This window comes from Primulina eburnea, chromosome 10 (genome assembly GCF_022965805.1).
Source record: "Primulina eburnea isolate SZY01 chromosome 10, ASM2296580v1, whole genome shotgun sequence".
NCBI classification, from domain to species: Eukaryota; Viridiplantae; Streptophyta; class Magnoliopsida; order Lamiales; family Gesneriaceae; genus Primulina; species Primulina eburnea.
In genome coordinates, this window is record NC_133110.1 from 9,843,973 (window position 1) to 9,856,608 (window position 12,636).

General features: G+C 38.5%; 1 protein-coding gene across 2 annotated transcripts; it reads right to left on the minus strand.

Annotated features, from left to right (window-relative positions):
* Positions 1 to 5,118: 5,118 nt before the first annotated feature.
* Positions 5,119 to 7,888, minus strand: LOC140803757 (uncharacterized). Of its 2 annotated transcripts, XM_073159641.1 has the most exons (3): positions 7,210 to 7,888; positions 6,556 to 7,096; positions 5,119 to 6,484 (listed from the first exon to the last, which is right to left on the minus strand). In XM_073159641.1, the coding sequence occupies exons 2-3, from the start codon at positions 6,619 to 6,621 to the stop codon at positions 5,954 to 5,956; spliced, it is 597 nt and encodes a 198-aa protein (XP_073015742.1). In that variant the 5' UTR covers positions 6,622 to 7,096; positions 7,210 to 7,888; the 3' UTR covers positions 5,119 to 5,953. The 2 variants fall into 2 exon arrangements, with proteins under 2 accessions (XP_073015742.1, XP_073015741.1); XM_073159640.1 differs by having other exon boundaries at positions 6,556 to 7,888.
* Positions 7,889 to 12,636: the final 4,748 nt, after the last annotated feature.

Sequence of the window (12,636 nt, forward strand, 5' to 3'; positions counted from 1 at the left end):
AGCAATTTAGAAAGAATCGAACTAATATTATACCAAGATAATGAAATTATAGAAGGAATAAATGGGATCTGACTTATGATATGTTTGATTATCTATTATTTAGTGTCATATTTCTTACATATATTGTTGGAGTATCATGTTTTCGTACTCAATGTACAATGAAAATTTAAAATTTTATTTCAACATGCAAAATAATGTTTGAGTACTTATATTATTTTAAACCAATAATAAGGGGCTTATTGTTTGTTTACCTTTAGTCAATAGATACATTGACACCAACTATTTCGAAATTGACGGAGATATCTCTTGTTGTCAATCCCTACAAGCAATCAATTGAGGTAATCTTCTTTCTTCAATCGTCAAGTCTAGTATGCAATTGATTATTTTGTTCCTCTTCTAGACCTCACTAGAGAAACGAGAAGATTTAAACGTTGAGATCAAAAGGGCATTACGGTGGCTGCGGTGCGTTGGTGCGATCATGTGAGAGTTATCGGCCGAGAGGTCGATGAATGAGCTGATAATGTATTATTCTCTCGCACCCAAGATGCAACAAAAGTCTAAAATTTTAATTTTTGAAAAGTAAAAATTGTTTGCCTGTCATATAGTTCTCAATCCAAAAATAATGTATTTATCGATTTATATACCTTCAATGTCTAAAAACTTGGTTTTAACTATTACGAGATTAGTGAAGATAGTTTTTTTTTGTGAGTCTATACGAACAATTTATTTGAATTGTCTTTCTTTAATCTCCGAATCAATTTCACGATGTTGGAGTATCGGTTTTTCACACCCAAGGCGCAGAGAAAGTTTAAAATTTTTGTGTATATAATGCAAGCTCCAACCTATTATAGTTTTTAAGCAGAGATAGTCGTTCTTGTAAATCTCTTCGAATAGATCTTTCTCGTTTTGATCGTCAAATTAAGTCAACGATCAGAAACTATGTTCTTTGTTGGGAACACAGTAGAGATCTCAAAAAATTTCTACGTTGATACTAGGACACCTAAATTTTAGAAATCCGGAGTCAATGCGGCGAAAACGAGCGGTGGCGGAGGAAACAATGTAGGTCAAAATTTTTCCTTGAAAAATATGTGATGGCCGAAATATTGAGTGGGAGGAGAGAGGAATTTTGTCTTGCGTTCTGTTATATTTTGTTATCAACCTTTGATAACATATTTTGTTATCAATCTTTGATAAATCACATCGTTATTAAATTCATATGCAACTCTCGATATACCAATATGGTATGTGCAATTAAGGAAACATTTCCAAAATTCACATGTCTTACTCTGGCCAAAGATTCATCGCACTATTAGCTCATCAGATCAAATAAGATATCTTTACTCGTAGGCAAGCGGTGAATCCCCGACTACAATACATTGCTCCTACATATTTTGAAACTACACCCAACCTCGCCACTTGATGACTTCAATGGAGTCGGTAAAAAAATCAAAGTGCATGCTAGTACGTAGAGCCTTTACATTGTCCCAAGTCAAATGACTAATGGTGTACAACCATAAACACAAACTATTCACTCGATAAATGATAACCACTTGGAAAGTCTGAGGGACAGTTGTTTAGTGAATCATCAATGATCATCCATTTATATGAATGGATATTTTAATGTCCTTACCAATGAAACATGACGTTTACATTACATATGCTAGTCTCAAGTTCAAGCGACTTTTTATCCTTATTTTAGGTGGCTGATTCAACAAGGAACCTGTTTAGATATATGGTAAACTTTCTAATGAGTTTCATGATCTCATTGAGAGGCAGAACTCATGGTACCTATTATATATTCAATGATTTTATTTATACAGTTTGCATGGATATACAGATAAAGTAAATACCAAAATTAGATAAAACCGTAAAATATTATTAAAATAAAGATCGTTTTTGCATTAGAGTCATTAAAGCCCACCACAAGTGTCCCGATGGCGATGCGGTGGTTGTGAGAGGGTGGTGGCTGAAAAATTATTTACAAGAAATAGGGGTGGACGAAATTCGATGTAGATGAGAGAGAAATTGTCTATCATCAAAGTTTGACATGTGAAAGTGTATTTACAGATATCATGGATGAGGTAGAATCCTACTAGAAGTTTTGGCCAATTAAAACATCATCTAGATAGTGTGCAATATTATCTAGATCATGTCTAGATAATGTAATATTATCTAGATAATATTTTATTAAGAAACTCTGGATCAACGTGTCAAAATTCATAGTTAAAGTTTGATAGGCTAATTATGTGCAATGAGTCTGATGCAGCTAAAATAAATGAGTCATTTAGACCGCACACGCGAGATCCGTTTGATTAATAATTGGTACGAGCTCACCTGGCTGGTAAACGGATCCATGTAGACGATAAACAGTTAATTTGCGGGGCGTCACCTGCGTCACAAACACTCGTTAAGTGGGCGTCGGGAGGGTTCTCGACGTAGACACTTCGACGCTCAAGTCAGTAAGCAGTTCCAAGAAAACTCAGAGAACTAAAGAGCTTTTATAAAAATGAGAGCATACCTTGAATTTTGTGGGAGTTCCTCTATTTATAGATTCTCAGGAATGTTTTATGGGCTTGGGCTTTCGCAAACACCATCCAAATTCTGGGCCTCAATAATGTTAGAACTAAATAAATAGGCTTATTAAATTGGGCTTATTCTTATTAATCCAACAAATAATTAATTGAATTGGGTTAAATAAATATATTAGGCTTGTACCTATCATGGGCCTCCCACTCTCGAGCAGTTTCAGTTAAATGGAGGTGATCGAGAGTATAAATTATTTATGTAAAGCAATCAATCAAAGATCAAAAAATATTGTGCAGGTTTTGGGAATTGATTTTATTCCCTCTTCGTAGGGAAAATGGTTTTTTATTTATGAAATATATATATTTATATATTTTTGGAATGATTTTATTTCCTCGAAAAAAAAAACCTCGGAGTACTATAAGTATGAATAGACGTGAATAAACCAAAAGAAGAAAAAATAAGTGCAAGAAGAATTGTGAGTGGTCCGTGGCTGCAAATATGAGTACGCATTATCTTCTCTATCTCTTTATTACTTTTGTATTGCTTTTGACTTTTCATTCTTGCTTTGAACCGTTTCATCTCTAGATCTGCAGACAAAGGCCTGCCATTCTTCAAAGTTCTAAGGCAAGGAAAGGGATTCAAGTGGACGAAAGAATGTTAGCAAGCATTCGAAGAGTTAAAGAAGTATTTGTCCACACCGCCACTCTTATCAAAACCTCGATTTGGGGACGCAATGATTCTTTATTTGGCAGTCTCACCTGAAGCAGTTAGCGCTGTGCTCGTGGTGAATGAAGAAAGAGAGCATAAACATGTGTATTATATAATTCGGACCTTACATGGAGCTGAGCTCCGATATACCAACATCGAGAAATTAGCGCTTGCCTTAGTAGTTGCCGGAAGAAAATTACGCCCATATTTGCTATGTCACCAAGTGGTGGTGCTCACCAATCACCCTCTAAAGCAAGTGCTATCTAGTCCAGAGGCGTCGGGTCGAATGGTTAAGTGGGCCGTTGAGCTGAGCAAATTCGGACTTGAGTTTAAACCTCGCCCAGCCATTAAAGCACAAGTTATTGCAGATTTTCTTGTTGAAATGACCACTAATGAGGCAGAATGCTCCGTCCAGACTTGGCTGGTCCATGTCGATGGATCCCCAAATTCGCACGGGAGCGGAGCCAGCCTGTTGCTAGAAAGCCCTCAAGGTGATAAATTGATGTATTCCATCAAATTTAAATTCCCCACATCAAATAATGAGGCCGAATATGAAGCATTCGTAGCAGGAATTAAGTTGGCTCTGTCGGCATGAGCAAGAAGTCTGGTGGTGCACAGTGATTCCTAGCTAGTCGTTAACCAACTCAATGAAACTTACGAATCCAAAGAGGAAAAAATGAACCAATATGTGAACCGAGTTAACGAATTACTCGCTCTACTGGAGAGCTATGAGATAAAACAGGTGCCCAGGGAGAATAATGAAGTGGCAGACCGTCTGGCCAAGATAGACAGTTCCTGGACTAACATAGACAACAGAACGATAACTTTCTTGACAATCAGTAAAGAGGAGGCGGAGAAGGCCAGCTGCAACATCTTTTGCGTTGAAGGAGAAGAACCAAGCTGGAAAGAAGAGATTGTTAACTATTTAATGCGTGACGATCTCCCTCGAGATCCCGTCGCTGCACGTAAGCTAAGGATAAGAGCTGCGGGATTAACAATTATAGATGGTGAGCTTTATAAACGAGGTTACTCTCAGCCATTCCTGAAGTGTCTCACTCCTAGCAAGGCAAACTACGTTCTTCGTGAGATCCACGAAAGAATAAGTGGAAACCACTTGGGAGGGAAAGCATTGGCTGCCAAAACCTTACGACAAGGTTACTTTTGGCCAACCATAAGGAAATATGCCATGGAGTTGGTTAAGCGGTGTCGATCTTGCCAAGAGCACGCCAATATCCATCACCAACCCGCGACGTTGTTACAACCACTTGGAAGCCCCATACCCTTGCCAAGTGGGGAATAGACTTGGTAGGACCCTTTCCCCCAGCTACGGGGCAGAGAAAATTTCTCATAGTTGCCGTATATTATTTCACGAAGTGGGTCGAGGCAGAGGCATTGGCGAAAATTTCGGAGAAAGACGTCATATGTTTTCTGTAGAAAAACATAGTGTGCAGGTTTGGGATTCCTTGAGCTCTGATCTCGGACAACGACACTCAGTTCTCTGGAGCAAGACTAAAGGAATGGTGTCAGGGTCTCTCTATCAAACAACTATTTACGTCGGCCGGGAACCCACAAGCCAATGGGCAAACAGAGGTAACTAACCGAACTATCTTGCAGCATCTGAAGACCCGTCTCGGCAACACTAAAGAAAGTTGGGTGGACGAATTGCCGAGCGCATTGTGGGCGTACCGAACTACACCACGCACATCAAAAGGGGAATCACCTTTCAATTTAGCTTATGGTGTTGAAGCTGTAGCCCCCGCTGAGATAGGAGAAACTTCATTGAGGCTGAAAAAATATAAGCAGCTTGAGAACGATCAGTCCCTTCGAGCCTTCTTGGATTTAATCGACGAATTGCGAGAATAATCATCCGTCCGCGCAGAAAGGTACAGGGAACGCATGGCTAAGGTTTATAATGATCGAGTAAATCCAAGATCCTTCCAAGTAGGAGACTTTGTGATGAGAAAAGCTGATGTCTTGCGTTCAGTCGGAAAACTTGACCTAAAGTGGGAGGGCCCCTATAAAGTGGTAGAGATAATCAAGATGGGTACTTATCGCCTCCAACACCAAAGTGGGAAAGTACTACCTCGGCCGTGGAATGTAGCAAATCTGAAGAAGTTTTATTCATAGAGGGACGTAGTTGAAAAAGAAAATAATAGTTTATGTTTGGTTGTTTCATGTGTCATCATATTGCCAATGTATCTCCATCATTATAGTATTCAATAAGATTATCAATTATTCTCCAATGTTAGCAAGAGATTTTTTCAGGTGTAATATTCCGAGTATGTATGCTTATATCATCACCTTCCAATGTAGTCGTCGAAGGCTCCCAAAGAAAAAAGAAAAAAAAAAAGAGGTTTGGCCAACCTCGTGGGATTGCTTACATGACGACTCTAGAGAAGGTCGACGATGAAACAAGTCCCGGGATACCTCACCACACTTAATGGGGGTTTAGGACTTCCCAGTGAGACAAAATCTTGGGAGATTGATCCCCTCCCAAGTACACATGAAAACAAGCATTACGCCATCACAAACAAAACTACTACACTTAGCATAATATGAGAGAAATTGTATATGAAATCTTCAAATGTGAAAGTATCGCGGCCTTAGAGCTCAAATGAAACGAATATCTAATCCATGCGAAAGCACGATAAAGGATATTACGACAAATAGCAAATGAAGGTAAACAAAGCTAAGGAGTAATAATACATGCTACTTAATGCTATGCTTCCCCCTCAGTAGGGAGGAGATCCAAAGCGTCAATCATCTCAGCATTGTTCGAAGGGACATCAACCATGGATCCTCCACCCACCTTCGAGACGCTGGGCTCAATCATCATCACTATCTCTTCAGGCACAAGTTTCTTCCTCAGTTGGTTTCGACAGTCCAGAACTACCTCATCATGAATGATCATGGCACGATCAAGTACCTCCTCTCTAAATGCTGACGATGCTTTGAAATTCTGAACGCCTTTCTCCTCAGTCCTTTTCAAAAGATTATTGCCCGCCTCGGAGTCAAGGAATTGACCTCCAGTCTTCACCTCAGTGGAATACTTCTCTTCAAGGATCGTAAATTCTTTTATCTTGTCCGCAAGCTTTTCCTGCACTTGCATCAGCTCCAAGTTGGCCTTTTCTTTCTCCTGAGTAAGATGAATCTTCTCTTCTTTCAGCCGAACAACCTCTTCTCGCAGCTTATCTTGACAATTGCGCAATTTTTCCTCCCAAACTCGCACAACACTAGCTAATGACAAACTCTGCAAAGATAAGGCCAAACGATCAAAATGCAAACAAAACCCATAATATGCTAACATAATAAGCACAATACCTGACACGAATTCCAGGCAAGGGAGTGAGCAAATGAATCCGTGGACAGCGACCCTAGATGGACCATGTCATAGTCTCCGACAATGCTCCGTCCTTTCTTCCATCCAATCTCTGGATCATCTAAATCCTAGAAAGAGTCAGCTTTCTCCCTATGGTTCACCCCATCGACTAAGATATGCTTAACACGGGAAATCTTGGAAGGTGCTCCTTCATCGTCCGCACGGATCCTCTTAGGATTCTTTTGCATTTCATCATCAATCTTCTTTTGCACCCCTTCATGAGCTCGTTTTTTGCCTCTCCTCCCCCGTTCGCAGGCCTAATCTCCAAAGTTTTGCTTGATGGCGAATAATTAGTTTTCTTTTGCGAGTTAGAACCCGACACACGGACATGCTCAGAGCGTGCCGGTGGGAGTCCCCTACGCATAGTGTCACGAGAATCATGAGCAACACGATCCGCAGGCGCTCTACTATTTCCAGCAAGCGGGGATTGCCTCCCAAACGTGTTCTTGCGAGCCCGAATCGTGGCCAAGTCAAATCTATCACCTGCAAATGAGGATTTGCCAAAAAAGTCATATAAATAAGAGATAAACAACAAATTATAATGCAAAATTAAAATAGTGCAATAACAAATTACAAACACAGAATACAAAAAATACCAGCAGTTATTAAATTTCTAGGATTATAAAGTTCTTCAAAAAGACCTAAATCACGACATTGAAGTTGAAGTGCATGGTGAGTCCCTCTCATCGCAATCACTCGAAGTCCCGAACTCCAGACCACAGGTATGCCCCACCCGCAGTCCTTAACATAGAAAAAGTGAGATTTCCAAGAACTCCTAGGAGACGGAATTCGGGACAAAAATTTCATTTGGCCCGAGGTTGGAAGTAAACGTGCGAATCCGGTTTGCTTCTACGCGCCGAGAAAAGTGAGTGGAACAATTCTACAGACAAGGGCATGTGAATTTCCTTCATCTTATGACAAAAGGCCGAATAAACTATAACGAAATTTGGAGTCAATTGACTAAAGCCCATACCGAGGCTTTTAACCAACTCCACTAGTAGAGGTTGCGGAAAAAACATAAGTCCACCATTAAAGTATTCGAGAAAAATGGTGAAGTAATCCGGCGGCGGGTTATGACAATCATCTTGAGGTCCTGGAACCTTAATGTCACACTCGGGTGGTATTCCAAGCACTTCGCGCAAACTCCCGACATCTTGGTCAGACATAGCATCCTTATCGTAACCACTTAAAGGTTCGCTCATTTCAGGATCATCACCCAACAAGGGATTCTCTAATGGCGAAGATCCCCTAGGGAATCCATGAGAATCTAAAGATCGAGTCTTGGAGTCACTAAAAAACCCGAACCACTCGAGAAGTCGGCGGCATCAGATTTTGAATAGTCACTATCAGAAGTGTCACTCTTGATAGAGCTACTTATTAAAGTTTGGCTATTCCGGTGGTTGGCCATTAGCAAGGAATACTCCTTCCCTTGAGGAACACAACCTGCACATATTTTTCAATTTTTTTCTTTCTTTTTTATTTATCAAAAAACCTACAAACAATACATGTCATGCAAATAAAAAATTACAAAAAAAAAAAAAAAAATTCAACTCAACACCATTTATTTCCGAGGTCAATATAAAATCAACAGACCTCTCAAAAGCTTAAAAAACTTGAAATTTTCCCGAACCTAAAATATATCAGTCAACACCTCAGACCAAAGGATTGGAATATTTAGCATAATCAAAATATATGCATATTATACATATATATATATATATATATATATATATATATATATATATATATATATATATATATATATATATATATGTAGCTCACACGTTTTTTTAACATATAATAATAATAATAATAATAAAGATGATGATGATGGGGGCCCCAAGCAACATGAAACTCCAACTCTAGCCTCCTGCCACCACCAATCCTTTTTGTTGTTGCATCTCATCACCAACAAAGCCACTGGTCTCCCCCAACAAGCAATTCGTCCACCATGGCTCCGATCTATGACCGTTGTAGCAAGACCATCTCTGCCTCCTGGTTCGCACACCAAGTTGTCCTTCTCTACGAACAGTTAAAAAGCAACACCGCCTTTGATTAGAGGTCCCGCTGCTGCCCTCACCGCTCGAGAACCTGTGCTTGGAGATGAAACTCACTACGGGCACGGCCATCTTCATATGGTACGTTTCCCGCCTCAAGTAGCAATCATACAACCGTCAATGCCACCACCGCTTACGGGCAAGGTCATCTTCATATGGTATGCCAAGCTGATGCAACTAAAATAAATGAGTCACGTAGACTGCACACGAGAGATCCGACTGATTAGTAATTGGTCCACTTGGCCCGTAAACGAGTTCACATGGCTAGTAAACGGATCCACATAGACGATATACAGTTAATTTGTGGGGCGTCACCTGCGTCACGAACACTCGTTAAGTAGGCATCGGGAGGGTTCCCGAAGTAGACACTCTGACGCTCAAGTCAGTAAGGAGTTCCAAGAAAACTCAGAGAACTAAAGAACTTTTATAAAAATGAGATCATACCTTGAATTGTGTGGGAGTTCCTCTATTTATAGATTCTCAGGAGTGTTTGATGGGCTTGGGCTTTCGCAAACACAATCCAAATTCTGGGCCTCAATAATGTTAGAACTAAATAAATAGGCTTATTAAATTGGGCTTATTCTTATTAATCCAACAAATAATTAATTGAGTTGGGTTAAATAAACATATTAGGCTTGTACCTATCAGAGTCAAATTTCCGACTGGGTGTTTTGTCTAAATAGGGCTTTTACTAGTTAGAGTTTCACCGGGATACTCCAAATGTATTAATCAAACAATATAAGATCGTGGTTTTATCATAGTCGTGATCGAAAATTAGATATCACCGATGTGACGAATGTACACAACTTGTTATAATAATTAAAATCAAACATTTCGAAAACCAACGAGTCAAAGTCAACTATCCAAAGTAAACTGTCCACTGACCCAAATTTTGACAGCTGTCAATTTGGAACTCCTTCACAAAATTTAGGCAGTTGCACTCTCCTCACAATTTTGGCAGTCATGCTTACTCACAACTTACAAATAATGAATCCATCTACAAATATCTTTATAAGCAATATGTTTGATATCTAGCAAACTTAATCACCAAATTCAACTTCCTTTAATTTGACAATCTGGATTATATTTTAGTAGGAAACTCTGGATCAACATGTCAAAACTCCTAGTAAGAGTTTGATAGGATACTCAAGTGTAATGAGTCAAAATTCATACTGATCGTTTTTTGTTTAACTAGAACTTCTACTAGTTAGAGCTTCACTAGGATACTCCAAGTGTATTAATCAAACAATATATGATCGTGATTTTATCATAATCCCGATCGACGATTAGACATCATCCATGTGACGAGTGTGTACAACTCGTTATAATAATAAAAAATCAAACTTTTCGAAAACCACCGAGTCAAAGTCAACTATTCAAAGTAAACTGTCAACTGGCTCAAATTTTGACAGCTGTCAATTTTAGAACTCTTTCACAAAATTTAGGCACTCACACTCTCCTCAAAATTTTGGAAGTCATGTTTACCCACAACTTTCAAATATGAAATTCACTTACAAACATCTTTATAAGCAATATGTTTGATCTCCATCAAACTTAATCATCAAATTCAACTTCTTTGAATTTGAAAATCTCAATGGTAACAGATAAATCAATACTTATATGATATTTAATGATTCAAAGATACAACCTACTATGGGTTCACAAGTCATGTGATTCGAGACAAGACATGTCCCTTAAACAAGATTACCCTTGTTAACCTCATTCAATGTATCAAAATGTGGTGCCCCCAAGCATGAGTCTCCAAATTCATAATTGGTGATCCTCGAACTCCTGCATCCTCATACCTCTCTGGCTGAGACATGTATTTCTCCACTGTCATGGAATATTTTTTGAAGTAACTCCAAGCGGATATTTTTTCTTGCTCGAGAGTTCTCTGAGACTTGAACTTGCTCCTCAGTCTCTTTATTTTCTGGATCATTATATTTGTCATCAACTGATGATTCGTGCCACTACCCGACCTTCTTTCATGAAGTTGTTCATAGTTGTAGTGAAATTCCTGGTCATATCTTTAAAAATTGACTCGAGTGTAAGATAACCTCCTAGAACTTCCTGAGTCCCATGTTGCACATTCCCATCTTTTACAGTATCCTCCTCGAACTTTTGCACAAGTTCGACAACTGATCTCCCACCAAAATCAGTTTATTCTCCTTGACCACGTCGATCTTTCCCTTGTGGCTGGATAATTCTTTCATTTTTCCGGTGTTCGATTTGTTTGGAGGCAATTGTGCACGCCAAATTGTTTCTTTGAACTTTTGTGCGAGCATGTCAGGCACAAACACGTGCCAAAATCGAAATAAACCGAAGCAAAGCGCAAATCTAACTCCTAAAACAGCGAATGAATTCTGAATCAAATATCAGTTATATGCTACTCGGTGTGATGCTGAAAAATTAGAATAAAATTCTTGGGATAATACTCATTTTCGTCCTTTTCGTTAACCGCTTTTCCCATTTCAGTCCCTCATGATTTTTGACTGCTTAAATAATCCATCATGTTTTCAAAATATTCCCGAATCGGTCCCTACCGTTATCCTGACGTTAAGATTAACGTTGACTCATATCACGTGCCACTCACATGATCATTTGTTAATGAAGGCAGTCTGTCGAGTATTTCTTTTCAAAATTACTCCCCCACCTGTACAAGAACCCTAATCCCCAAATCAAACGATGGAAGGAAAGAGAATGTCGAACTCGAAGAAAATGTAGCAATTCAGATTCATTGATTTCATTACAACATCTACCATGGTAAAGGCTTTTAATTATTTTCCATGATTTTGTTGTAGCTTCTCGATTATTATGTTCGTAGCATTCGTATTTTGTGAACTTTTATGTAATTTTGAAATGGAATATGTATGTATATACTGTATCTCAACATTTTCGAATTTAAATTTCGAAGGTGGTTTATCAATATTTTGGTAAATTGTTAGGATAATGATGGGGACCAACTCGAAGTTGGTTTCTTCAAAAATTTTAGGATATTTGTTAGGATATTTTTCTAATTTCGAAGGTGGTTTATCAAAATTTTTGAACAGAGTAGTAGCATTATTATTTTATTACAAATTTAGTTTGTATTGTGTAACTTTCTCTGTGATTTGCTTACGTGATTTTCATGTTTACTTTATGAATTTTTTTTAATTTTGAAATTTCTTATTTAATGTAGAGGAAAACATATGTTGTATTTGTTGGACGAAAACCCGGTGTTTACGAGAATTGGGAGGAGGCTCAACTTCAAGTGAATAAATACAGTGGAGCTTCTCACAAATCCTATTGGAGTAGAGAAGAGGCATTGAAATCTTTTGATGAGTACATGAAAAAACAATCTGGTGGAGCTGCTACTTTTAACTCTTACGAGGCAAAATGTTCAAGTTCAACATGTGATGCAAGTTCGAGCGGAAAACCGAAAGAGTATGAAAGAATAGCCCACTTAGTGGAGGCTCAAAGGGAATTAGAACGTGAGAATCGAAAAAATGCATTGAAAATGGAAGAGTTGTCTAAAGAGCTCAAATAAATACTACAGTCTCTACACCTTGGTGAAGATAAATAGAGTTGTTGTTGCTTCTGTTGGTGGCGCAGCTAGTGAGGAACAGCTAGTGATGCATGTGTTTGTATCATTTTCGATTATCCTGCTCTTGTGTAAACACTGAAGTTTCTTTTATGTATTATGGGATTTGAATTAACAATGCAACAATCTGTCTTCAACAATGACTTGAGTAAGATGTATAATATTCATCTTCTGTTTGCAACTGTGATTGTTAATTATTTGTGTCCAAATTTTAGATGTATGAGTACCAGCACTATTACGAATAGCAGTGTCAATTAAAATGCCAGCACAACCAGCACCATTAAAATGTTGGATCAGCACAACCAGCACCATTAAGAGATTTCCCAATTCAAATACCAGCACCATTAAAATGAAGAGATTTTCAAAACTACGACATTTACTTCCAC